Here is a 26,990-nt window from a genome sequence, read left to right as displayed (position 1 = left end):
GAGAGGGATGGTGGTGATGGTTGCATATCAACATGAATGTACTTAATGTCCCTGAATTGTACATTTAAAAATGGCTAAGATGGTACATTTTATATGTGTTTTACCACAATTAAAAAATATTAATGTAAGATGCCAGGAACTCAGTTTAAAAGTAGGACCATAAGGACTCAAACCCTTCAGGAGTGACTGTTTAGGCTACTACATCACTTAAAGGACCCTAACCAGCTGAGATGCTGGATGAAGGCAAAGGAAACATTAAAGAGGCGATGGAAAAAGGATTTATAAGTATGTGCTATGGACTCCTGACCAGTTCAGAAAAGACTGTTGTAGCAAATACACATATTTTCAGGTACACTTTCTTCCTTGCTTGTTGTGTGTGTGTGTGTGTGTGTGTGTGTGTGTGTGTGTGTGTGTGTGTGTGTGTGTAAATTGCTAGTGGTGATTAACTCTACTGGGTTTTAGGTTATAAAATATCCAGGTGGGATTGTGATTGTTTTATAAGACAAAATAACATCATCCAAAGAATGGATAAGTGGTTGTTGGAACTGTGTTTCATCCCTTTACAAGAGGGTGAAAGGCTTCTTCATATAAGAATTGCTCCTTCATGTTAGGTGAAAGCATGTTGTGGTTGCTTTTGTTGTATGGAAATTAAAAATGAAGAAAAGAAGAGTAGATGTTGGTTTTCCGAGGATTTGATGGTACCAGTCATCTGCTTATTTGCTTTTAACTTTTACTCTGCATCTGTGCCCTGCCTGCCTTTCTAAGTGGCTTCCAGCTCGGTACTGCCAATGGAGGGGCTTGTGAGAATATAAGGCCAGAGCAGGGGCAGAAGCAACTCTCTCATGTGGTGTTTGGCAGCAGTCGCAGCAATGCAGCAAAGGCAGTATTTGTAGTGGCGTCTTTGTTGGCAGAAGTTCCAGGCCTGGTTAGGCAGCATATCTGCTGCTGATGGAGAATTACAGCAATGACCTCCCTAAAAGCCCAGAGCAGGGATAAGATTGTGGGCCCCTGGCCAGCAGTGTTAGTGGCTTCTGATTTCTTGGTATCAACTCTTATTCTTCCCTTTTGATCTTCCACTAACGCTATTCTCTATTTTGCACCCCAGACCTTCTACCACCTATGGCACTAATTTCCTCTGTTTATTATTGGTAACATTTAGGTAGAATAAAGGTACTCTGGCTATGCTTTTTAAAAGAGTCCTTGTCTTTTAGAAGTACACACTGGATTTTACTGATGAAATTACATGAATCTGCTTGAATTCAACTGCTTGAAATTACATGAAATTACATGGATTCATTTATGGCTGGATACATTTGAGATTTTTCTTTGAAATAATCTAGGGTGAAGTGTGATGGGGCTAGAGGAAACAAGATTGGGTGTGACTTGATAACTGTCAAGCAGTAATCATTAGGTGAGGGGTACATGGAAGTTCATTTCACCATTGACTCTATTTCTATGTTGTTTGAAATTTTCCATAATAAAACACCAATTATTATCTCTTCCTACTTAAGATAAGTAATTCCCATCAATTTGCATTACCTTGAGTGGTTTTGTATTCCTGACTAGACCCTGACTGTTACAGGTCTGGTCATGAAGAAAGCCTGCCTAAGAAGAAGATAAAATTGAGGAAAAGAAAGGTGTGTGCATGTGCCTGGGAGGGTGTGTAAGAGACAAGAAAGCAGTTGTACACATGCCCAAGAAATAGACCAAGATGCGCGCAGAGCCCTTGAATGAATCTGCTAAAATGAATCTGCTGGAGAGACTATATATATCATCCATTTACCTATCTATTATAAATACACAGTATGTACGTATTTATGAGGCAGTCACAATAGCATATACTAAGTTGTAAACTAACTGGGAAAACATTAAACTCAACAGGTGCTTAAAGAAGGGAGGAAGAAGCATGGGCTAAAGCAGTCAGAAAGGTTTCCGGTCAAAGGAGAAGGCTCTGAGTTGGCCCTCGGAAAATGTACAGAATCTTTATAAGAAGGGAATGTAATGGCCGTAAGCTTGGTCTCTGGAATCAGACAGACCTGGTTCAACTCTCGGATCTGCCACTTATTAGCTTTGTAACCCCGAGCAAATTTTTTAACCTATCTGTGCCTCACTTTCCTTATCTATAAAGTAGGGATTATTTTTTATTTTATTTTTAAATAATATTTATTAGCATACGTTTTCATGGGTCAGAAGTATGAGCACAGCATGGCTCTCTGCCAAGGGTCTCATAAGGCTGAAAGCACGGGATCAGTAGGCTTTCCCTCCCACTCTCTGGAGCTGTAGGGAAAAGTCTCTTTCTAGACTCATTCAAACTGTTGGCAGAATTCAGGCCCATGTGATGGTATGACTGAGGTCCTGTTTCCTTGCTGGCTATTGTCTTGGAGTCATTCTTAACTCCCAGAGTCCTTCTATATACCCTGGCTCATGGCTCTCTTCCAAGCCAGAAATGGCGGGTCAAGTTCTTTGCACACCTTTCTCTGCCCTCTCTTTCAGCCTCATTTCTCTGGCCTCATCTTATCCATAGACATCTCATGGACTCTTCTCCTTTCCTCTTCTGCTTCTAAGGACTCATGTGGTTGCCTTGGGCCCACCAATTGTCCAGGATGATCTCCCTGTTCTATTTATTTATAATGAAATATAGTTGATACACAATATTATATTGGTTTCAAGTATATAACATAGTGATCCAACAGTTATTCACTTTATTAAATGCTCACCCCAGCTAGTGTAGTTACTGTCAACATAGAAGATGTTACAGAACGATTGACTATATTCTCTATGCTGTACTTTTATCCCCATGACTAATTTAATTATGTTTGAGATTCTGTGCCTCTTTGAAGATGGAATAATTTTAGAGCACTACATATGTGGTTTTATTATTAAGAGAGGAAGGACTAATGAGCACATCCTGGCCGCAAGGCATGGCCTCTGCCCATTCAGCAAAGATGAAAAATGGGAATATAAGTTTATTAAGAGAGTTCATGAAGGGGAATAGTGTGGCAAAAGCAATACCCAGGATTTATCAATGACCAATCAGAGGCAGGGAAGGTGATCTGCTAAACACCTGGTCTCTCCTAATAGCACAGAGGAGTGTGGGACACCCATCTGAGGCCTACCCATTCTTTGGGGCCCTGCTTTCTTGGCTGCCATTCCTAGGAGCTTCAGTAGGAGGCATCCTCCCTGCTTTGAACACTCACAGCCTGTCGTAACAGCACACCTGAGCTGCTTTGGACTATTCTCTTGAATACTTACACCCAAACGCTATGAAGAAACACATGGGATGGACCCTGGGATGTAGAACTTACTGCTCTGCGACAGCCAAATCCGGTGGCAGGTTGGTGAGCCCATTGCCCGTGAGCAGCAAGACACGGAGGTGTGGCAGAATCCCCAGATCACAGATGGCCTCTGCAGTCAGGCTGTTGAAGGAAAGGTCCAGGAACTGTGGTGCAAAGATAAAATATGGGGGAACAGAAGCACTACACATGAAAAAGATGCTTATACATGAGGTGGGAGCTAAATGCTTTTTTTTTTAAACTTCTGGGGTAGCCCCACCACCCTCAAGGCTAAAACCCTCTTGAATCTCTGGATTAAAATTCAAGGCCCACTAGAGCCAGTTCCTAACCCATTTTCCAGCCTTACCTCCACTGAAAATTGTTGTTTATCCTATGGTGCTGGCCAAAGTCACTCCTCCCCATACCTCCTCCCACCCCACCTGCAGATCTTTGCTTGAGCTTTTTGCCTAATCAGGAATACCTCTTCTCCATGTACCTGAATCCAAGCCCCAAAGGGCCAGCTCAAAAGCTGCCTCCTTATAAAACCTGTCCCAGTTCCCCAGCCAGATGGAATCTCTATCTCCCCTGACTGAGTGCTCTATCTAGACTGCCCAGGAGGTACTTCTCACAGTTGGCCAGATATCTACCATGGCTGGATACATGTCTGAGTAATAGGGATATTGGTACAAGATGTGCCTAGCATAGTTCTGACACACAGTAGTGGACTAAAGCACAAACTCTCTGAGGTCAGGGGCCATACCACGGTATCACTGTATCCTTGTAACCTAGCATTGAACCTGGTACACAGTAAGTACACATTTAAAAAAGCAGCTAGAATGAGTGGCTTATGAGGACAAAGACCCGAACTGTCACCCCATCATCAGCTGCCTTCTAATTGGCCACTAGATTCATGAGATAGTTGCTTGCAGCCAGGGGTCCAGTCAGGAAACTGAGTTTCTTTCTGGAAAGACAAAGGCAACTGGGATAAATGATGTCAGCCCAGTCTAGACATTCACTTTAGCACTTCTGCACAAGCCAGCTTCTTTCCCTCCCCCTCTAGCCACCCACATCCAGTGAAGCCTGTTGAGTGGGGCCACTGTTAAGAGTTTTATTCAGCTGGTGCAGAAGCAAGGTCTTTGGTCAACCACATCAGTGTTACCCAGTCATCAGACATATAGACAACTGGCTGCAGGTCACCGCCAGAGGAGGACTGGGTTTGGTGTGATTCTGCTGTAGTAATTAATTGATGGGATCTGTAGACATGGGTTTAAGTCCTCACTGATTATATGGTCTTGGGAAAATTACTTAACCTGAGCTTCCTTATCTGTAAAGTGGGAATAATAATGGGTTTGTATGAGGAATTATGTAAGTGAAGCCTTGAGCATTGGGGCCTGGTACAAGCTAAATGCTTAGTTAATGCTGGCTGTCATCATCGCCATCACCTCATTCAAGGTCCCTACCCGAAGTCTTACTCTGTACCAGTCCCTGCCCACTGTGAGCTCACAGCCTAGGTGGGCAGCTTCTGGGATAGATGTCTCACACAGACCAATAGAGGCACAAAGGAAGGAAAATGGGCAGGTCCACCAGGGGGTCCAGATGCCTTCACAGAGCGGATGACACTTGAGTTGTCCCCAGAGACTGGGCGGTATTCACCAAGTTGTTAAGGACAGTGCAGCAAGTGGCAGGTAGAGAAGCCAGGAGGCAGGAGATAGCCCTGATTGTTCTGAGGACTGAAAATGGTTTGGGTATGACTGGAGTCCATGGTAGAAGAGGGAGAACTTGATAAGACTGTACAGGCTGAGCACCAGAAGAGTGCTGAGTTCTCACTGCCATTAGCAAATTCCAAGTTTAGAGAGTTCACACAAAGGGTGATCCCACTTGGCAGGGCAAAGAGGGAAGCCTTCAAGGAGGAACAGTAGGCAGCTGGCCTGGATAAGCACAGGTGAAGGAGGGCGTGTCCTCTCCCGCACACCCAGATATGGGCAGTCAACAAGACCTATGGATTCTGCCCCCTTAATATCTTTCATACTGAAGAATATACAACAGTCACACCCATTACCCATAGGAAAGGTTCAAACTCCTTAGCGAGGCTTCCAAGGCCCTCCACGCTGTCTCCTCTGCTGCCTCTGCAGGCTCACCCATTACTACAGTCGACTGTGTCTCACTCTCCAACCGCACTGAGCTGTGTCATCAGTGTCCTAGCTCAGGAGTTGGCAAACTAAGGCCTTTGAGCCAAATCCATCCTGCTGCCTGCTTGGATGGCCCATGAGCTAAGAATAATTTTCACATTTTTAAATGGTAGAAAAGAAGATCAAAAGAAGAATAACTGTAGGAAAATTAGGTAAAATTCAAATTTCAGTGTCACAAAGTTTTACTGGAACATAGCTGTGCATATTTGTTTATGTATTGTCTGTGGCTCCTTTCCTTCTGCCACAGCAGAGTTGACCAGTTATGACAGGTAGGACGAGTTATGACCATATAGACTGCAAAGCCTAAAATATTTACTGACTTACAGGAGTAAGTCTTAGAATAGTCTTAGAATCACAGGTCACAGAATTTCATAGCTAGTTCGGAATTCACAGAGGGGAAAACTTAAGTCCTAGGGAAGGCAGGTTATTTGGCTAAGGAGGCAGGCCAAAATAGTGGCAGGGCCAAGACTAGAAACAAGGTCTCCTGACTCCCAGGGCAGGGCTGCAGCTGACCCTTTTTCAGACCTGTATGCAGAGAATCAAATCATGGCAAAAAGAAGTTCTCCCTTATTGTCTGCTGAAGAATTCTACTATGAGTGGCGGCCTTTCTGGCCAACAAGGTCAGAAGATTCCTAACCTGGCTACTGCATCTGCTGAGTCACATCAAGTTTTATTACACATCAAAATACTCATTACCGTGAGCTGCAAATTCAGGACATTGACAGGTTTATTCTTTTTCTTAGGGAGCCCTTGCAAATCATAAAGAGAGGAAAACAAAAGATTGGCCAAGAGATTTCCTCTTTTCATTTATATTCTGCTTTCTTTTGTAAATAAATTCCCTTTTGGTAAGGCTGGGTGGTTGAACAAATAATCTTTATCAGAGGCTATCAAACTCTGAAGTGGACCCCCCCAAAAGCCAATCATGATCGACCAGTAGATCTAAGGTAGTCAGCTCTGTGTGGGGTTGAAGACTGTAGTCATGTCCCCTCCCTGTGTCCCACTGGCACTTGACACGTGGGTTTGAAATGGTAGGGGTGAGGAAGACATGATGCCTGGCACAGTATACAACACACCAGGAGCTCAACAACTTCTTTTTAATAAAGTAAAATAACCAAAAAAAAGGAAAGTCCATAAGAAGCTCCCAGGCCTATAGATGAGGGAAATGACTCCCTCTATCTCTAGAGTATTGAGAACAGATTTCCCACTATCCATATTAAAATTTGGTATGAATTATTTTTGACACAGCACAGCACTGCATCAGTTGTCATAAACTTACTCCCTCTCTGTTTTATCGGACATTCAAGAGCTTTGCTTCCTGGACAAGTCTGAGGACCACTCCTGTTCCAAATCATAGTAAATCACTGTTATCCTCAGTATGACTTGAAACAATGGAGAGAAGGAACCATTACAGTCAGTATAGCATGCTTTAAGAATACAAGGACATACAATCCATTTTAAGAAGATTGCCATCCCAAGCAGTTAAAACCTTTTAAAACTTGGGCATATAAAGGGTATCAACTCTCTGAAATATTCACTTGTAGGAGGTCTGTCTCCCTCTGTCTATCTGGGAAGACCAAGTTAAGTAAGGCTTTTGTGAAAAGCGGTGGACCCTTGATGTTTGCAGATTGAATAATTTAAGTCACCAACAATTCGGGATCAATCGCAAGGTTCATGACACACAGACATTTTGCTGAGGTTTGAATCTGAAACACCTCAGCCAACAGGTAAGGCCAACCTGTGGGGAAGAGCCCATTATTCAGTAAGTGAGCCTGGCCAGATGCCCAGCTCCACACCTTGCTCCAGCTCTGTTGTTCTCTACTCTCTATGTACACAGTGACTCTCAGGTAGTGACAGAGATTTGTTTCTTTGTGAAAAGTAGCCCTAAAGTTTTCATGGAAGGTGAAGAGGTGATTAACTTGAAGTATGAGAACGTGCATAGAAAATGCATAACTATGGGAAATCTAATTTAGGAGAAAGCCAAGAATGCAAACAAATTTTTCTGTAATTTTGTATCTGGGGTGTACATTCCCAGCTGTGAATGTACAAATGTCAAGAGTCTGCTATATAACTCATAGGAGCCCTATTTCATTTCACACTCATCTCTGGGCCTATGCACTAGGCCTATAGCCTGCTTTACCCCAACCCGTTGAACCAGACTGGCTCACTCAGACCAGCTCACTTAACCTCCATGGCTCCTCAGGCCCCTCTGGCTCCAGATCTCCCCTCAACTCCTTCCTAAAAAACTCATTTTTCTGCACAGTCTCCTTTGGGCATGACCTTTGGCATTTATTTTCTGGACCATGTTCCATGGTCACCAGTCTAACATATTCTCATCTATTTGTCACCATTGCCACCACCACCACCGCTACCCTCCTCACCACCAGCAACCCCACCACCCAGATGATTGCACTGAAGCAAGGGCCTGGCTGGCTGTAAAGGCCTGGAGAGCCCCTTCCCAACAGTGAGAATCAGTGGAGACCTCCATACTCATTACCTACAGGGAAATGGTGAGCACCAAAAACTCCCTACCTCCAACTTACTTCCAAGAACTTAAAGTCTCCATATTTCACATAGATGGTTTTGATGCCATTAAATGCGAGATCCAGTTCTTTTAAGGTTGGAAACGTGTGAAATGCCTCTACGGAGAGGAGAAAGAATTTGCAGCTTGTGAAGGACTTAAAAGAAAGATATTACCAGTAGTAATTTACTGAGTTAGGCTGGGCTTAATTGTTGGGCTCTCTATATAACTGCCCTCTAAATCTCTAACACCCTGAAAAATAGGGATCACTGTGTCCGTTCTACTGCTGAGGGAACCAAAGCTCAGCTAGGCCAAGTGATTTGCTGGGAATGGAATTGCTGGTAAGTGGAAGGGCCAAGAATTGAATCTAAGGCTAACTCCAAAGTCCATTAAAAACTTTTCTTTATTATTTCTGATTATAAAGGGAAAACATGCCCACCAAAAAAAAAAAAAACCTTCAAAAAACAAAATAAAATATCCCTTTAATTTAACAGCTAGATGTAAGTATTGAGAATTTCATGTGTAATACTCCAGACTTTTTCTCATGTATATACTGAAACGCACATACACACACACCACACTTATTTTTTTACAAAAAGAGAATCATACCATACACATTGTACTGTGACTTACTTTTTTTTCCTTTAAGAGTATGACTTAAGGATTGTTCCATATCAAAACATATACATCTGCATAATGTCTGAATTATGTTCTATAGTGTAGACATGCCCTACTTCATTTAACCATTTCCCTATTGACGGCCTTTAGGCTATGTGAATAAAAGGTAAGAACACTCTTCTGCATGAGAACTGGACCTTATAACTTTCTAGCTCTGTTCCCCTGGTAACCTGAAACATATAGTGCAGTAACACAGGCAGTACTGCTGTGGTAAAAATGACCGCAGACTGGTAAATCACAACTGGATTAGGAGAAAATGTAAATGAACTCTAAACCTCTGGAGGGTAACCATAACTTTGGGTCTCCTATAACTGGACATGCCCTTGGCAGGGACTCTAGGAACTATGTCTGTGGAGTGTTACAATGGCTATTTGCTCCTGTGGGAGCAAGGTTTCTAAGCCAGAGTGGCTCCTGCTTCCACCAATGAGTCTCAATGCCCTGGACCTGAGCTGGGGGCCATGGAGAATGGCTTGTGATGGCTGCACGGGGGGCTGTGAGAACACCCTGGGAAAGGACTTCCTGAGGCCGTGCTGCTGGCACACTGTGGAATGGCTTAGAGCTTCCTAAGTGAACCTGGGGTCGAGTGTGGCCTCTGGTGGTCTGATGAGTCAGAATATTCAGTAGAGACAAAAAAAAAAAGACAGCTTGGTAGTTATTTCAAGATATTTCCAATGAACATCCTTGTACAGGTTTGTTTCTGTGGAATACATTTCTGGAAGTGGAACTGCTAGATTAAGAACAATGTCTATTTTCAGAGACATTGTCAAGTTGCCTTCCAAAGATTGCACCAATATTTTCACTTCTGCCAGCTAAATAGGAGAGTACCCATTTCCTTCCCAGTGCTGGTGATCACCCTACAGTCTCATTTTTGCCAGTATTTGATAGGCAGATAATAGCTTTTGATGGTGTTTTAATCATTAGTGAGGTTGAGCATCTTTTTATATGCCTGTTGGCCTTTGTATTTCAAGCCCATGTTCCTGACAGACTATACTGTTTCTTAAGGGCAGGGATTTCATCACGTGCATCTTTAAAAACACCCCTCAAATTCAATGCATTCAAAACTGAACTAAGTCATCCTGTTTCTCCACAAACCTGCCTCTCCTCCAGGGCTCTCTGTCTCAGTAGATCCCCTTGGTTCCTCCCTCCTTTCATTAGTTACCAAGTCATGTTATTTCTACCTCCTCCTGAATCTCACTTTCTTAAATCCCCCCTCTATTGCCACAGCCCTAGTTCAGGCCTCACCCCTCCTTCCCTGAAAAAATGAAGCTGTCTCCCAGGTTTCCTGGCCTCCGTCTGCTTCCCTTATAATCCACCCTCCTCACAGCCACCACTGAGCCTCTTTATTAATAGCCTTCCGGGGCTCTTTTTTGCCTTCAGGATTAGTCCAAGTTACTCAGGGCCCTTGATAGTCTGACCCTGCCAACCTCCTGGTCTCCATTCTTCCCTGCCTCCCTTGCAAACCTACAGAGCGTCTTCACGGTCCCTGATTAGGCACTGCCATCCCACATCTGCTCCACTGGTCTGAAATGCTGAGTCCCTTCTATTCATTTCTTGGGTGTCAGCTTTAGTGCTCCTCTTCTCATAAGTTTCTCGTGACACTCTGACTTGATTGATGTCCCACTTACACGCTTGCATAGCATTTTCTGATTCCCTCTATCTTTGCACTTCCCTTACTCGCCCATTCCCACAATTTTGACACCCAGCAGTGGGCACTGTGGATTTGCTGAATAAAGAAGTCCTAAAAGAGCTCTTACGGACTTAAAAACATTTTTATATATCTGTCTCATTCTGAGCCTACAAGGGGTCCTGCCTTGGGGAGGAAGAAAGGAAGAGAATTATCTCCATGTACAGATACAGAAGCAGCAATTCCATGAGCAAAGTTCTAAGCAGGTAGTGCCAGCTCTGGGCTGAAGTCCAGGTCTGTGAGTTCCCCAGCACCCAGCCTATTGCACTCCAAAAAAGAGATGCGTGTCCAGTCATGCATGGATGGACTGACAGGCAACTGATACGCTAACACGAATGACTGGCTGCATCGGCCAAGAGGCAGAAAGTAGTTTTCAGGAAGAAAAGCTTACCCAGAGGCAGCAGGTTTTCTGAGGCATTGATGTAAATCACCGAATGAAAATGCTTGAAATCCTTTTCCTTAGCCTGTGGGAAGGCGTTTGGAAAGAACACAAGATTAGTTCCTGGCACAGAGGCCATGCTGAAGCTGCAGAGCTGCTGTCAGAAGGAGCAAAGACCTAAAGAGATGGCACACATCACGGCACAGGAGCAGCCACTTCTCGAGGACTGCAAGGGCTTTTCTGCTTCTTTTCTGTTATGAAATTGTTCAAATGTACTGGAAAGTATAGGGAATGATACCCTGAAGACACATGTACCCACGACCCAGCTTTAATAAGCCTGAATATATTTTGTTGTCTTTACTTCAAATTCCTTTAAAGAAATAAAACATTACAGAGTGTTGAGCCCCCTCCCCCCCATGCCACATAACTCTCCCCAATTACATTCTTCTCCCCATCTCCCTCAGAAAATAGCTGTCCTGAACTGCTGGTTACCTTTCCTACACCTGTTTTACACTTATATTACTTACATACATGTGTATCCATAAATCATATATAGTATTATTAACATGTTTCTAAAACTTTCTATTAAATGCAATCATATTGTAGTTTATTATTCTGCAACCTGCGTTTTCACTCAACACTATGTTTTGGAGATTTACTTGTGTTGATACACCTAGATGTTTTGATATTTACTTATGTTGATACACATGTAGCTCTAGTTGATTCATTTTAATTGCTGTATAGTATTACACAAGCAATCTCTCTTTATATGCCACGGAGGGCCTACAAACCAAAAATATATGCCATAATATCCTGTATATACATTGACTAATGGCAGGCCACAAATATGGCCCTGAGCTACCTACTGGCCAATGCAAAGAAAGAAATATGACTCATGAGGTCACAGTGCCTACAAGTTAAGAACGAACCTGCATCTTGGGAGAACAATTACCACTCTTGGCACTGAAAACTGAGAAAATTTCTCCTGCAGGCTATTTCTTTTTTTGGTATCATTAATACACAATTACATGAGCAACACTGTGGTTACTATATTCTCCCCATTATCAAGTCCCCACCACATACCCCATTATAGTCACCGTCCATCAGCGTAGTAAGATGCTATAGAGTCACTACTTGTCTTCTCTGTGCTATACTGCCTTCCCCATGCCACCCCCTGCTACATTATGTGTGCTAATCGTAATGCCCTTTATTCCTCTTATCCCTCCCTTCCCACCCATCCTCCCCAGTCCCTTTTCCTTTGGTAACTGTTAGTCTCTTGGGTTCTGTGATTCTGCTGCTGTTTTGTTCCTTCAGTTTTTCTTTGTTCTTATACTCCACAGATGAGTGAAATCATTTGGCACTTGTCTTTCTCCGCCTGGTTTATTTCACTGAGCATAATGCCCTCTAGCTCCATCCATGTTGTTTCCTGCAGGCTATTTTGATGGGAACTCAGTGTCACACAATAAATGATGTCACAACAAAGTTTTAAGGCAAATTCAAACCCACTTCCATAAGGCTATTTTGTTTATCTCACACAGAACATGGTAATGCCCTATTTACAGTAAAATATTATGTCTGAATGTTGTTTCCACCTAATGAGCCCTTGTCTGACCCTCCCTCTCCTTCGTGACCAGATTCCCAGTCCCCAAGAGATACAATGGACAGAAGTCAGGAACCACCTCAGTTCTGGGTCACCCCAACTACGTCTCTGCGGATTGGCCTTACCTTGGAGAACTTCAGGCCACTCACATTAATCTTGCACAGGTCTGATGGCTTCCTCACGCAGTGGTGCTTCAGCTGGAATACAGTGCAGAGGGTCAGCTCTCCAGGCCCCAGCAAAAGTTATGTGACTGGCCAAGACAACAAATGACTCTCTGATAAGGAATGTGGCCTGGTCCAGTAGAAAGAACTCGGGTTTGGAGTTGCTCAGAACCAACCTGCCATCCCAACTCCTCTACCTGTTTCCCATCGGTAAGATGGGGATAGTAACACTGACTTTATAGGGTTCTTAGGAGGATTCCTCCCTCTCTGTCCCTTCTCTATCTTTTCTGAGCCTCACTTCCTCTACCTGGCTCTTTAAAAAAAAAATCTGTATTTCTGGGGCTTTACCAATCTCCTTTTGTCGTAATTTCTTTGCTCATTTGTTCATTCATTCATTCACCAAATATTTACTAGGCACTACTTTGTGCCATTGTTGTGCTAAATACATCAACAAACCTTCTTCTAATCTTAATTAAACCCTTTGACATAAGTATGATTATCTACCTTTTTAAATGAGAAAAACAAGGCTAAGAGACATACACTGCCTTGCTTAAGGCCCCATAGCTAGTAAGTAACAGATCTGTGATTTGAATCCAAATCTATAATCACTAAACTCTGTGCTCTTTTGACTACCATATGTTGCCCCTCAAAATTAAAATGCTAGAATAAAATCTCAGCGTTGAAGCTTCTAGTTCTGTGTAGTCAAACCTCATTCTTTTTTCCTGTTAATCACTTACTTATGGTATCTACTATGTTTAGGTATGAACTGGGCATTGGGAAGTAATGAAAAGGCAGAAATATTCCATTTGCAACTGCATGAAAGCCAAATAGCAAGTGAATATTTATAAATGTGATGACTTTTTAAAAGAGAAATTTATGATGCTATAGAGACAGTAACTGGAGGTCCTAACCTCAGTCTGCAAGTAAGGTAATATTTACTGAGGGAGTAATATTTCGGCTGAGACCTAAGAGCTAAGTAGGAGTTTGGTCATGTGAAAGTGGGTGGCAAGGGTTGTGAAAGCTATCAAGGCAGGAAAAAGCAAGACACTTTTTGAGAGGATGAAAAACAGTCAGATGAAGCTAGGGAGACAGTTGTTAGATTATTGGGGTCCATGTTGGCTCTGTAAAGGCATGTGGGTTTATCCCAGTCAAAAGAAAGTTGTTAGAGGTTTTTTGGCAGTGGCCTGACTGCAAATTTATAAAAATTACTATGTCTGATACACACAGAAAGGATGAGAAGACAGGAGAGGGAGGGGTGAGACACACGTACCAGCTGTTGTTGATGTCCTTCCCTAGACCCATTTCTCTACTTCTTCCTTGTTAAAGAACCCCAATGTTATTCATGTTTCTTAGATTGGATGTGTCCTTAAACTCCAGCTCCAAGGGATAAGTCTTGACTTGTCTAATCCAATCATGGCGGTCATGTTCTCCTAACCTAAAATTGACTTTTGAGACATATGATACAAGTCTGGCAAACAAGACACTGGCTGCTGGGTGTGGGAGGCCAGTTCTGGGAAGCTTTTTCTTCCTTTAAAACAAGATAGTAGCAATCCATTTTCTACCTTTGGATGTTATCCTTTATATGTGATGACTGGAGTTGCTGTAGCCATCTTGGGATCATGAAGGCAATCAGCCCAAGAGAACAGGTTAACATACTGAGGATATAAGAGCAGAAAGGTGGAGGAACCTAGGCCTTGGAAGATGTCGTTAAATCAGTAAATTAATCTACCTGGGGATAACAGTGCCTCTTTTTGTGTGAAATAAAAGCATCCTAGTTGGTTCAAAGTAGTTAGGAATTTACTGAATTAATGCAGTAAAGTGATGGTGGCCCAGATTAGGGTGGTGGTGGTGGAGATGAGGCAAAGCATAGAGATGTGACAATTATTTAATAAAGGTGCCAGGGCTTGGAAATGGTAGGCAGGGGTAGTGGTGAAGGGGACACAAGTGTCAAGGATAACCCAAGGTTACTGGCTGGGTGACTCAGTAGATAGTAGTGCCATCACTCAAGTGGCATAGCAAACACTAGAAAAGGGGTATGTTTTGGGACTTGGAGTAAGGGGCCTGGCGCAGTCGCTCAATATAGGTACCAACAAAACATCCAAGTGAAGCTGTCCAACAGGCAACTGGGCATCCCATCCCTCTGAAAAACACCCCCGAAGCGTTTGCTCTCCAAAGTGGCAACACAGGTAACAAGCCACCTCCATTAATGTGGGAATGTGCATTGTTGTAAGCAAAGGGGAAAGATGGCCTCTGTGGAAAGTGTTTCTGCTCCTCCTCAGCACTGTCCTTCAGTCCTCCTCACCTGCTATTAGAAGTGGCCATAAAAATTAAAGAAATCCTTCAGGATCCCATGAAAAGCTTACACTACCCACTTGAGGTGACATGTAACCAACTAACCCTCAAAGCTCTTTTTCAAAATCTTATCTGTGGAGAAACCCATCTCTTTGGAACCATAAGCAGAACCTGGGAACAAAGGAGGCTGCCAGAGAGTTCTTCTAAGGAAGCTATGAGAACTGGACTGCACATTAATCTTGTTTTACAAAATGTGTCTTTCTTTGCAAAGCCACTGAGGCACTGCACAGAGCTGATGTGAAATTACCTGCTGGTCTCCACCACAGCTTGCCTAGTCCTCTTCATAAAGACTGCCCCAGGCATTGGTACTATCCGGCGGGAGCCCCTTGACTGGTTGGCAGCCAGACACCAAACCCAAAGGACAAAGGTTGTGGAGTGTGGGACCTCCCCAATAACTCCACTCCTGGAGAGGACTCCCCAGAACGGAGCAGGAATCTCTACACCCTACGAGGTGCTGGAATGGGATTTTAATTTACTTTTCCCTGTGACTTACTCCTTTGCTTCTCCAACTCAAGAGGGTTTTTTTTAATCTGACATAATGTAAAGGCACAACCTTTGGAGTCAGTAGACCAGAGTTCTAATCCTAAATAGTTCTAATTCTAAGTAGACCAGAGTCCTAATTATTAACTGTGGGACCTTGGCCAATGCCAATTACCTCTCAGGGTCTCAGTTTCACCATCTGCACAATGGCAACATCATAATAATAACATAGTATATACTTATCTCAAAGGTGGTTTTAAGAAAACTTACATATAAAGAAAGCATTGGGGCCCTTCATTATCTGGCTATACTCAATTTCCTGAAATCTAATCGTTGGGGGTGGTTGGGGGTAGTTGGACCAGAGGGGAGTCAGGCAAGTCCTTGCCCCCCACCAAGACAGACACCAGCCAACCATTCCAGGATGCTTTTACTCTTACCAGGAAAGCCTGGTCCAGCACACGTCCAGGAATGTCCTCTTGGTTTCCCTGTTGAGACCTTTTCTTCCCCCGGACCTCAGAAGAAACCTTCTTTGGGCTTTCCTGACCTTCAGCTGGTGCCTCAACCACACCCTTGGACTTATTCTTGACATTACATTTCCGAGCCACTAACCAGTGTCCTCGGCCTGTTGAGAAGATCAGACCAGTGAGAAAGAGTAAACTCTTCCAAAGCTACAACTAGTGCCCTTACAGAATATTTATTTATAATATTAAAACCAAAACAAAAATAGCTCATTACCTAGTACATACCAGCTATTCTGTTGTTGGCGTGAGGTGGGGGACATGGAGATCTACATACCTATCTCATTTAAGTGGCCCAAAAACCTAGCAAAGGACATGTTACTGTCCCCATTTTACAGATGAAAAGTCTAAGACTCAAAGAGAGAATGACTTGTCTGATTCCTTCCTCTACACTTTTGTCTCCAAATGCTGATTTTCTTTCAAGACCCTATATCAACTATTCCCTGCTCTGAGAAGCCTTCTCTGACTCCCTCAATAGAGCTGATCATTCTTTCCTGTGCTAGCCAGCGACTCCAACATTTGCCTTCTCTCAGGTAAAGCCAATGAGTGACGTCAACTCAGTGGGCTCCATCTTCTCTGACCTTACTCTGGATATTATCGTTACATGGGAAAGGTTGTGTAAGGAGCTCAGGATAAGATAATTATAGGACAATTGGAATTTTTAAAAACCAGTAATACATGTTTGTTGTAGAAAGAACTAGAAAATGTATGTAAGTAAAAAGAATAATAAAAGGTTTACTAGAGAGCCCACCTAACAAAGACCATAACAATATTCTATATTCTAGAATCTGTCTACTCCTGCATCTGTAGTTTTTTTTTTATTAAAGTATCATTAATATACAATCTTATGAAGGTTTCACATCAACAACATTGTGGTTTCAATATTCACCCATATTATCAAGTCCTCACCCCCCTGGCCCTGTCGCAGTCACTGTCTATCAGCAGAGTAAGATGCTATAGAGTCATTACTTGTCTTCTCCGGGCTGTACTGCCTTCTCCGTGACCTACCTATATTGTGAGTGCTGATTATAATGGCCCTCAATCCCCTTCTCCCTTCCTCCCCACCTACCCTCCGAAGTCCCCTCCCTTTAGTAACCACTAGTCCCTTCTTGGAGTCTGTGAGTCTGCTGCTATTTTGTTCCCTCAGTTTTGCTTTGTTGTTATACTCCACAAATGAGGGAAATCATTTGGTACTTGTCTTTTCCCACCTGATCTATTTCACTGAGCATAATATCCTCTAGCTCCATCCATGTTGTTGCAAATGGTAGGATTTGTTTTCTTCTTGTGGATGAATAAGATTTCATTTTGTATATGTACTACATCTTCTTTATCCATTCATCTACTGATGGACACTTAGGTTGCTTCTATTTCTTGGCTATTGAAGATAGTGCTGTGACAAACGTAGGGGTGCATCTATCTTTTTGACTCTGGGATTTTTTTTCTTCAGGTAAATTCCTAGGAGTGAATTATTGGGTCAAATGGTATTTCTATTTTTAGTTTTTTGAGGAAACTCTATATCGCTTTCCACAATGGTTGAACTAATTTCCATTCCCACCAACAGTGTAGGAGGGTTCCCCTTTCTCTGTGTCCTTGTTAGCATTTGTTGTTTCTTGTCTGTTGGATGTTGGCCATCCTAACTGGGTGTTAAGTGATATCTCATTGTGGTCTTAATTTGCATTCCCCTGATGATTAGCAATGCAGAGCATCTTTTTATGTGCCTGTTAGCCATTCAAATTTCTTCTTGGAGAAGTGTCTGTTCAGATTTTCTACCCATTTTTTAGTCAGGTTATTTGTTTTTTTGGGTATTGAGGTGTGTGAGTTCTTTATATATTTTGGATGTTAACCCTTTATTGGATAAATCATTTATGAATATGTTCTCCCATACTGTAGAATGCCTTTTTGTTCTGCTAATGGTGCCCTTTGCCTTTTAGTTTGTTGTAGTCCCACTTGTTCACTTTTTGTTTTGTTTCCCTTGCCCAAGGAGATGTGTTCAGGAAAAAGGTACTCATGTTTATATTCAAGAGATTTTTGCCTATGCTTTCTTTTCTGAGTTTTTTGGTTTCATGACTTACATTCAGGTCTTTGATCCATTTCAAGGTTACTTTTGTGTATGGAGTTAGACAATAATCCAATTTCATTCTCTTACATGTAGCTCTCCAGTTTTGCCAACATCAGTTGTTGAAGAGGCTGTCATTTCCCCATTGTATATCCATGGCTCCTTTATCATATATTAATTGGCCATATATGTGTGGGTTTATATCTGGGCTCTCTATTCTGTTCCATTGATCTATGGATCTTTTCTTGTGCCAGTACCAAATTGTTTTGACTATTGTGGCTTTGTTGTAGAGCTTGAAGTTAGGGAGCATAATCCCCCTAGCTTTGTTCTTCCTTCTCAGGAAGGATTGCTTTAGCTATTTGGGGTTCTTGTGGTTCCATATGAATTTTAAAACTATTTGTTCTAGTTCCTTGAATGCTGTTAGTATTTTGATGGGATTGCATTGAATCTGTAGATTGCTTTGGGCAGGATGGCCATTTTGATAATATTAACTCTTCCTATCCATGAGCACAGGATGTATTTCCATTTATTGGTGTCTTCTTTAATTTCTCTCATGAGTGTTTTGAAGTTTTCAGGGTATAGGTCTTTCACTTCTTTGGTTAGGTTTATTCCTAGGTATTTTATTCTTTTTGATGCAATTATAAATGGAGTTGTTTTCCTGATTTCTCTTTCTGCTAGTTCATTGTTAGTATATAGGAATGCAACAGATTTGTGTATTAATTTTGTATCCTGCAACTTTCTGGATTCAGTTATTAGTTCTAGTAGTTTTTGGTGTATTCTTTAGGTTTTTCTATGTACAATATCATGTCATCTGCAAACAGGGACTGTTTAACTTCTTCCTTACCAATCTGGATGCCTTTTATTTCCTTGGGTTGTCTCATTGCTGTGGCTAGGACCTCCAGTACTATGCTGAATAAAAGTGGGGAGAGTGGGCATCCTTGTCTTGTTCCTGATCTTAGAGGAAAAGGTTTCAGCTTCTCACTGGTAAGTATGATGTTGGCTGTGGGTTTGACATATATGGCCTTTATTATGTTAAGGTACTTGCCCTCTATACTCATTTTTTTAGAGTTTTTTCATGAATGGATGTTGAATTTTGTCAAATGCTTTTTCAGCATCTGTTGAGATGATTATGTGATTTTTGTCCTTCTTTTTGTTGTTGTGGTATATGATATTGATGGATTTTCGAATATTGTACCATCCTTGCATCCTTGGGATGAATCCCACTTGATCATGATGGATGATTTTTGGATTTTGTTTGCTAATCTTTTGTTGAGGATTTTTGCATCTATGTTCATCAGGGGTAATGTTCTTTTTTATGGTGTCTTTGTCTATTTTTTTTATTAGAGTGTTGCTGGCCTCATAGAATGAGTTTGGAAGTATTCCCTCCTCTTCTATTTTTTGGAAAGCTTTAAGGAGCAATCTGCAATGATTTTATTTGTTCAGTTGTTTATTGTCTATCTTGCCCTCTAGAGTGGAAAGTCCCCAAGGGCAGAGACTTTGATTCATTCATCTCAGTATTCCCAAAGCCTGCACAGAGCTTAACACACTGGGAGTGTTGCTGAATGAATGGCTGCATGAACCTGAGCTACAGCCCTGCCCACAATCATCCATTCAGGCTTTTCTGAACATCTTCTCTGTGCTGGGAGCTGGAGCTATGGAAAAGAGTAAGACAGAGGCCCTGACTCAAAGGAGCTCAATAATATAAGGGGTACTGTGGAAGCCCAGAGTGGGGAGCTACCAGCCTAGGGCATAAGCTAGATCTAGTAAGTTGAACGTTGTCTAGGTGTTGATGGGAAAACCAGGCAGCCTGGGCAGAGGGAAGAGCACAAGAAATACTCAGAGGTATGAAAGATCAGAAGAACAGCACAGAGCTGTGGGGACCAGCTTGGTGCCTTGGGTCATTAGCTCCCTTCCTGCACAGCTCCCTAATCCTGTCTCAGGAGCTTGTCCTGGCTCACCTGGCCACTGCTGCCAATCCTGCCTCTTGGATGGAGCTCTTGGCCTATGTCTAACATGAGCCATTTCCCATTCCCTTTCTGGGCCTGACACTCCAGCACTCCATAGAGTACTAGTCAATTATTTTGTAAAATGTCTGCCCCTATCTGGGGTATGGGCCTTTATCCTATCCCAATAGCTCTGACTCCTGCAGACTCCGGGCTGGGTTGGAGCCAAAACTTCCAACATAGGCAGGAAGGAAGGCTCAGAGTATATCAGGAAATGAACATGAGGGAAAAGAGATGAGGCTGGGGAGGTCAGCAGAGTCAGATCAGAAAAAGTCTGGAGGACCTGAGTAAGGAGCTCCTGTTCTCATGGGGTAGGCTTTTAGCAGAAAAGGTATCCACAGGAGGGATTTTTTTCCCCATAATTTTCATTTTGAGATAATTTAAGACTCCCAGAAAGGTTGCTAAAATTGTACAGAGTTTCTGTACAGCTTTCCCCCAGTTTCTCTTAATTTAACATCTTATATAGTTGTAATGATTGAAGCCAAGCAATTAACGCTAGTACAATATTAATAACTAATCTACAACCCTTCTCTGAATTTCACCTGTTTTCTCACTAACATCCTCTTTCTGTTCCAGGACCCAATCCAGGATCTCACATTTTATTAGTTGTCATATCTCCTCAGTCTCTCCCAGCCTGTGACAGTTCTTCAGTCCTTATTTTTTCTTGTATGATCATGACACTTTTGAAGAGTACTAGTCAATTATTTTGTAAATGTCTGTCCATTTGAATTTGTTTGATGCTGTCCCATAATTATATTAAGGTTTTGCACTTTAGCTGCACTACCACAGCTGCACAACCATCTCAGCACATCATGTCCTGGTGTCCAGGATGTCTGATTACTCGGGTTATTAATTTTGATTCCAGTAAGGTGGTTCTCTACTGAGAAGTTATTATTTTTCCTTTGTAATTAATAAAGATACCTAGAGACTGTGAAAATAACCTATTTCACATCATACTTTGACCCACTAATGCTAGCATCTGTGATGGCTAATTTGGCTAGGTTACGGTAAGCAGTTGTTCAATCTAGGTGTTGGTGTGAAGGTATTTTGTAGACATGCTAACATCTACAAGCAGTTGACGTTAAGCAGACTGTCCTCAATAATGTGCTCAGCCTCACCCAATCAGTTGAAAAACCTTAGAAGCAAAAACTCAGGTTTTCCAAAGGAGGAAGAGACTTTGCCTTAAGGCTGCAGCCTGGGGTCTTCTCTGAGGTCTAGACTGCCTGTCCTACAGATTTCAGACTCATCGCCCCATCATTTCATATGCCAGTCCCTTGAAATATAGAAAGTACTTGTACATGTGTGTCTTTCTCTCCATCTATATACATATAAAAACATGAATATATATATTCATCTATATACATATAAAAAATGAATGAATATAAAAACATATATATATATATGTATGTATCTCTTGTCAGAGACCCTTAGTAGACCCTTAATATAGCATCCATAGAAGTTTCTTGCCTGTAAAAATTATTATTGTGACATTTTAATTGTGGTTTTCTATTTCCTCCATTCCTTCTACATTTATTAACTGGAATTCTACCATAAGGAAGAGCTGTTCCTTCTCCCCACTTATTTATATATTCAAGTATTTATTCATATCAGCTAGGGCTCATATATATTTATGTAGTCTGTGGTTTAGAACCCAATTCTTTCTTAATTTTGCTGCTTCAATTGTCCCAGCTTTGGCCAGTGGCTCCTTCAGGTTGGCTGCTCTGTCCCTTCGACATGCCCTGTCCTTTTTCTGAGCACTTCTGTACTTTGGGGTAGCACACAATGTTCCAGGTTCAGTTTGTGTTTTCCCTGCTCCAGCCCTGGAAACAGCTTTTTATTTGAGGAGCCCTGGCTCCTTTTATTGGAGAATGGTATTTAGAAACCAAGATCTAGGTGCCAGGTATGCATTTAGTGACTGGGATGCCACTGGTCTCAGTGGGCTAGGAAATACACATACCAACACTAACACATGCAGTATTATTTCTGTGTGTGTGAGGGGCTGTGGATGTGAAATTAAGAGTTCACAATGAGAGCTGCATGGGAAGATTTCAAACAGGAAGGTGGCCAGAGAAGGTCTGTATGTGAAAAATAAAATCACTCCAGAGAAGTGGGGAGAACAGACGAGAGGAGAAGATTCTTCCAAGAGTCCATGTACAGCCCAACAAGTCACTTCATCTGAAGTAAACAAGGGGGACTTCTCCCTTCCTCTACCCGTTCAAAGCAACAACTCTAATCCTGTGAACACAGACTTCTGGGTAGTGTTCTGTCTGGCTCTGCTCAGTGTACTGAGGAGTCCTTGCCCCAGGGGAGTTTTTAACTAGATAAATGTTTGAAAAAATACTTAGCAGAGTCAAGTTTAAGCCATTTTATTTAGGAGTTGGCAGAATATGATTAGTCATCACATAAGAAAAACAGAGAGGAAGACAGCTCACAAGGGAGGGTGGACCCTGGGGTAGAATAGCCAGACATGGCTTACTGGAGGAAGTGGGAGAAGAGCTGGGCTTTGTGGAGGTGGGAAGAGTCTGGATAACTGGAATGAGGGCTGGAACATTCTGGGCACATAAAAAAGCTCTGTGAAAAGAGAGCACTATGGAATAGGGCATAAATAAAGGAATGGGGCTGTAGCAAAGGATAAGGGGAGGTCAGACTCTGAACACAGAACAGCAGGTAAAGGAGCCAGCAATGAGAAGCCACTGAACAGGAAGGCTGTGGTCAGATGTACACTTCAGAGGTCCCCTGAGGCTGCTGGAGGGAGATGGATTGGAAGGGATGGGACTGTGTGGGGAAGGGGACAGTAGTGAAGGGGCAGGAGAGGAAGGAATGGATGTGGGAGACATTCTGAAGCAGGATGTGAGCTGGGTGTGAGGCAAAGGCCCCAATTTGAGAAATCACCTGACCTTCCTTTGGCGTCCGAAGCAGATTTTTGGCTGGAAAGCAGTTGTTCAGGTAAGCGTTCCCATCATCCAGTTTGTAGATTCCTGAGGAGGCCATCTCCCTGGGGGCCAAGCAGAAGAGTGAGAGGGGCAGCATTGCTCTCTCTTTCCAGCACAACTTGTGAGCCCAGTGGACCACCACACCCTACACCCACACTGTCCCTGAGGCCCTAGAGGACTCTGACCTGCTTCAGAAATGGGCTGGCCCTTTAAATGAAGAGGGAACAAGGCTCTAGGTTTCAGTTCAAATCAACCCTAACCCTGTGGAACACTAGAAAACATCACCTTTGGGCTAAGACAGACCTGGTTTGAATCCTGGCTATTTGTCCTCACTCTATGACTGAGAAAGTTGCTCTACCCCTCTGAGCTTCAGTTTCCTTACCTGTGAACTGGGAGTAATAACATACACCTTAAGAGACAGATGAGAGGATCAAATTAGAAATGTAGTGCCTCCTACATATTAAGTGCTAGTAGAAATGTTCTTTGGTTTAACAAAGTTCATGGAAGAGGGGGCTCACATATTAAGTAAGATGATATGCAGACAATGACATTTGAATTGGATAAATAGGATTTGAGCAATGAATTGAGTCTCCTGATAGGATAAGCATCCCAAGCAGAACGGGTCACAGGACTCAGCACATGGTGGCAGGCAAGGCATGTAAAGAAACAGCCTGACCCAGGAAGGGGAAGGAGGTGTGTTCAGGAGCCTTGGACAATAAGGCTGGATGGAAAGGATGGTGTTTGCTCCTGAAGGCGTTCAGGGCCAGGCTAGGAGCTCAGGCCTCACCCTGTAAGTAACCAAGAGCCGTGGATGATATCTGAGCTGGAGAGAACCATGATTCAAGCTGTGCTTTAGAAAGAGAGGTCTGACAAAAATATTGCTAGTGAAATGGAATTCCATTAACTGGTCACCGAGTCATGACAACTGCAGCTCAGAGAATACTGTTCCAGTATCCTTTTCTCTGTCTCTCACTGCTTTCATTATCTCCCATTTAGAGAACTATGCTAGGCTTCTGACTGGATTCCCACTGAGCAAGCTTGAGGCTGGTTTTGAAGGCCTGTGGAGTCCTATGTCCTAACTTTTCCAGCTCCAGTCAGCCCTGCCCATCAGGCTGACAGAATCATTTTCCATTCCCAAATCATATTCCATCTTCCCTATCTTTGTTCTTGGTGTTCCTTTGGCCTAAAATAGCCTCTTCTATCTTGTTCATCTGGTTGATCTCATGCTTTAAGATTCAGCTCAAATGCCACTTCCTTTAGGAATAAATCTCTAACCAAGAGTCTAAATGTCTTAAACCTTGAGCTCTTAGAGATCTGAGATTTTTCTTTAAAGGGATCCAGCCATTCCCCAGTCTGCTTTGGGATAGTTTTAGACAACTTGAGGTAGCAGAAGTTTGGGAACCTGTAAGCCAGAGGAAGGGAAGCTATAGCAAGAATATGGGACCCTGAAATGGAGGGTTGGGAAAAAGATTCAGTAAAAGCAGCAGAGTGGACAGTTGGGATCAGGTGTCATGAGAAAGTGTTTCCTAGAAGTGACAAATATGAAAAGTAGAGTGGTACAGTAGGAAAAGCAACAATTTTGTAGCTAAGAGGCTTAAGTTTGAGTCTAATTTCTACCACTAAGCTAAGTGATGAATTTGGCAAATCGCTTTACCTCTTCATGCTTCATATTTCTCAAATTTAAAACAAGGATAAAAACTTGTTATAAGAACTGAATGGGCTAATAAATAGAAAAAAAGTTTCTTTGTAGACCCAGTCCACTTGCACCCCTTCCACAAAGCCTTCACTGAACCTTCTAGAAAGAAATAATTGTTGCTTTGGCTAAGCCCTGGAATATTTCTTCAGTATCTCTTTCATGGCTGGAGCCCTTTCTGCCCCATAAGATTACTAGCAATCTGAGGGGGCTCCCTCTGTGGTCTGTGAACCTCCAAGTCTGGAAACATGTCCAATTCACTGTCTTTCCTCCACCCTGGGAATGCTCATAGGAAACACCCAATAAATAGGCATGAGCCAAATGAAGGATACCATGAAGGTTCTCCTGGGCCCAAGGGTTTTTATACATATTCCTGATCTCCCTAATTAGAGTCTAAGCACCTGTGGTATTCACTTCTTTATTCCTAGCACCTTACAGGTAACAGATTTTATAATTATCTGTGGAATGAATGAGTGATGTTGATTGATGGGCACTGTGAATTTCCTGATCCCTTACTACCCGAAAAAGGGTTGAAGGCCCTTCTTATGTGTTCCCACAACACCCCATACTTCTCCTAGTAGTACTTACCACTTTACTATAATTGTTTGCTCCCCTTACCAATTTCCCACCTGCTGTGGGGCCTATGATTCCTTTTTCACCCATGTAATCCCAGAGCCTCACCATATCATCTAGAACTCATTAAAAATGTGTTGGGAAGATGGGTGGATGGATAGGTAAATGGGGAAACTGACAATCATTCAGTTAATGTCTTTCAGGAAATCTCTCTTGAGACCAACCACACCCATGTGCTAGATAGGTGAATGGATGAGTGAATGAGTAAGTAGCTGGCCAAGGAATATTAGAGATGATGACTATTGGAGAAGACTCCAGTTACTCAGAGATGAGGACCTTGCTTCTGATCTGCATAGTACTTACTTGATCTTTGACCTTGGGGAAGGCCTCTTGACCTCTTTTTTTGTTTGTTTCTTCACCTGTAAAATAGATATTGCACTCCTTCTTAGCCTGCCATTCAGAACTTTTGGACTTTCTCATTAATTATATCCTACTGTGACCCTTTGTTCCAAAATGTATCTCACCTGGGGCCAAGAAAAATACCACAAGACTAAAGATCCCAGAAATAGATAGCTATAGAGACAGAGACATAGATGGAAAGGTGGAACAGGAGAATAATTTTATGACAGTGGGGTGTGGCTAGAGTGCTTAAATAAAATGGGCAAATCACAGAACAGGAAGTTAAGGATCATTTATATGATTATCTAAAATAAATTTATGCACAATAACCATAGCAAAGATAAAGTTGAAAGATACAACCTGGGAAAAGATATTTGCTATGCATATATGAAGAATGAATCAGACTCAAGCTTGTAGAGGGCTTATAGACCTGCACACAACAATCCGAGAAATCCCAGCACCCTATGAAGAATACTAGGCGAGAAGGTGTGGATTAACAACTAATGAGCTAGGAAGGGCTCTTAACTCTCAGGTTACACTGTCTAGAAAATAACCCTAAGAAAAGTATGAACTATCTGTAGGGTGGAAAAAAGAAAATCCAAATTCTAGACTTCGAGACTGCCTGCCTAGGTAGCTTCAGCTACCTCTGTTGTCTATCTCAAACTTGAAGCAGCTAATCTCAGTCTAATTGCAGCGCCCTCCCGTCCAACACAACACACACAGAGTACTGTTTCTCATTTACATACATTTGCTTGTTCCAGTCCTCTGGCCTGTCACACTTCTGCCCCTCTTCTTTGCCTGCCTCATACAGATAGCTTTCCTGTATTTCCCCCACCTTGAGCTGACCCTTCTCTGTGCTACCACCTCAGTCTGCCCCTTAGTGGAGGCACTCTGCCACACTGTTGTTATAATGGCCTGCTTACCTGTCTGATCCCCAGTCCTCACATACTCGACCCTGGGCTGTGAGTCCCTCTAAAGGCCAGACCTAAGTCCTTCCTAAATTTTTATCTCCAGCACCTCATATAGGATCTGGCCCATTGAAGAGACTCAATGACTGTTTACTGAACTAGACTGAACCATGAAAATAATGCTAGGGAGTTCCTAATTCTGTCTGCAAAAAAAGAAGAATCAGAGAACAGAGCAGGTGATGTTAGAGCTAGATCTTGAAAAATGGAAAGTTATAAAAGATGAACAATAAAAAAGTACAGAGGCATCTGACTGGATTGCTGCACAGAGGTGAAGAAATCTCTAATATTACTTAGTGATGATTATCCCATGAATATATTAGCTTCATAAAGACAGGCATTTTGCCCTTGATATATCCCCAGGGATGAAAACAGTGACTGCTGCATAGCAAGCACTCAGGAAGTATTTGGTCCATCATTTGGATATTTACGAGGAATTTATGGGAATTAAAAATAAAGTGATACAATGCAATAGATTATAGTATAATGCAATTCCATTATAGGTCACTAGAGGAGGAATTCCACTGGAGTTCGGAA

At 42.5% G+C, this 26,990-nt stretch overlaps 1 protein-coding gene across 1 annotated transcript in view; it reads right to left on the bottom strand.

The window, feature by feature from the left end:
- The window catches only part of XRRA1 (X-ray radiation resistance associated 1), a 63,708-nt gene extending 37,308 nt beyond the window's left edge, over positions 1 to 26,400 (bottom strand). Inside the window, exons 1-7 of the mRNA XM_036929796.2 lie at positions 25,453 to 26,400; positions 22,788 to 22,885; positions 15,751 to 15,935; positions 12,446 to 12,517; positions 10,733 to 10,805; positions 8,002 to 8,099; positions 3,306 to 3,439 (exon numbers count right to left, since the gene is read on the bottom strand). Coding sequence (XP_036785691.2) covers positions 3,306 to 3,439; positions 8,002 to 8,099; positions 10,733 to 10,805; positions 12,446 to 12,517; positions 15,751 to 15,935; positions 22,788 to 22,881 — 656 coding nt within the window. The 5' untranslated portion in view covers positions 22,882 to 22,885; positions 25,453 to 26,400. The remainder of the gene's footprint in view (positions 1 to 3,305; positions 3,440 to 8,001; positions 8,100 to 10,732; positions 10,806 to 12,445; positions 12,518 to 15,750; positions 15,936 to 22,787; positions 22,886 to 25,452) is intronic.
- Positions 26,401 to 26,990: the final 590 nt, after the last annotated feature.

This window comes from Manis pentadactyla, chromosome 9 (genome assembly GCF_030020395.1).
Source record: "Manis pentadactyla isolate mManPen7 chromosome 9, mManPen7.hap1, whole genome shotgun sequence".
Taxonomy (NCBI): domain Eukaryota; kingdom Metazoa; phylum Chordata; class Mammalia; order Pholidota; family Manidae; genus Manis; species Manis pentadactyla.
Note: the sequence above shows the minus strand (reverse complement) of the source record. Positions and strands in the feature narration are given on the sequence as shown.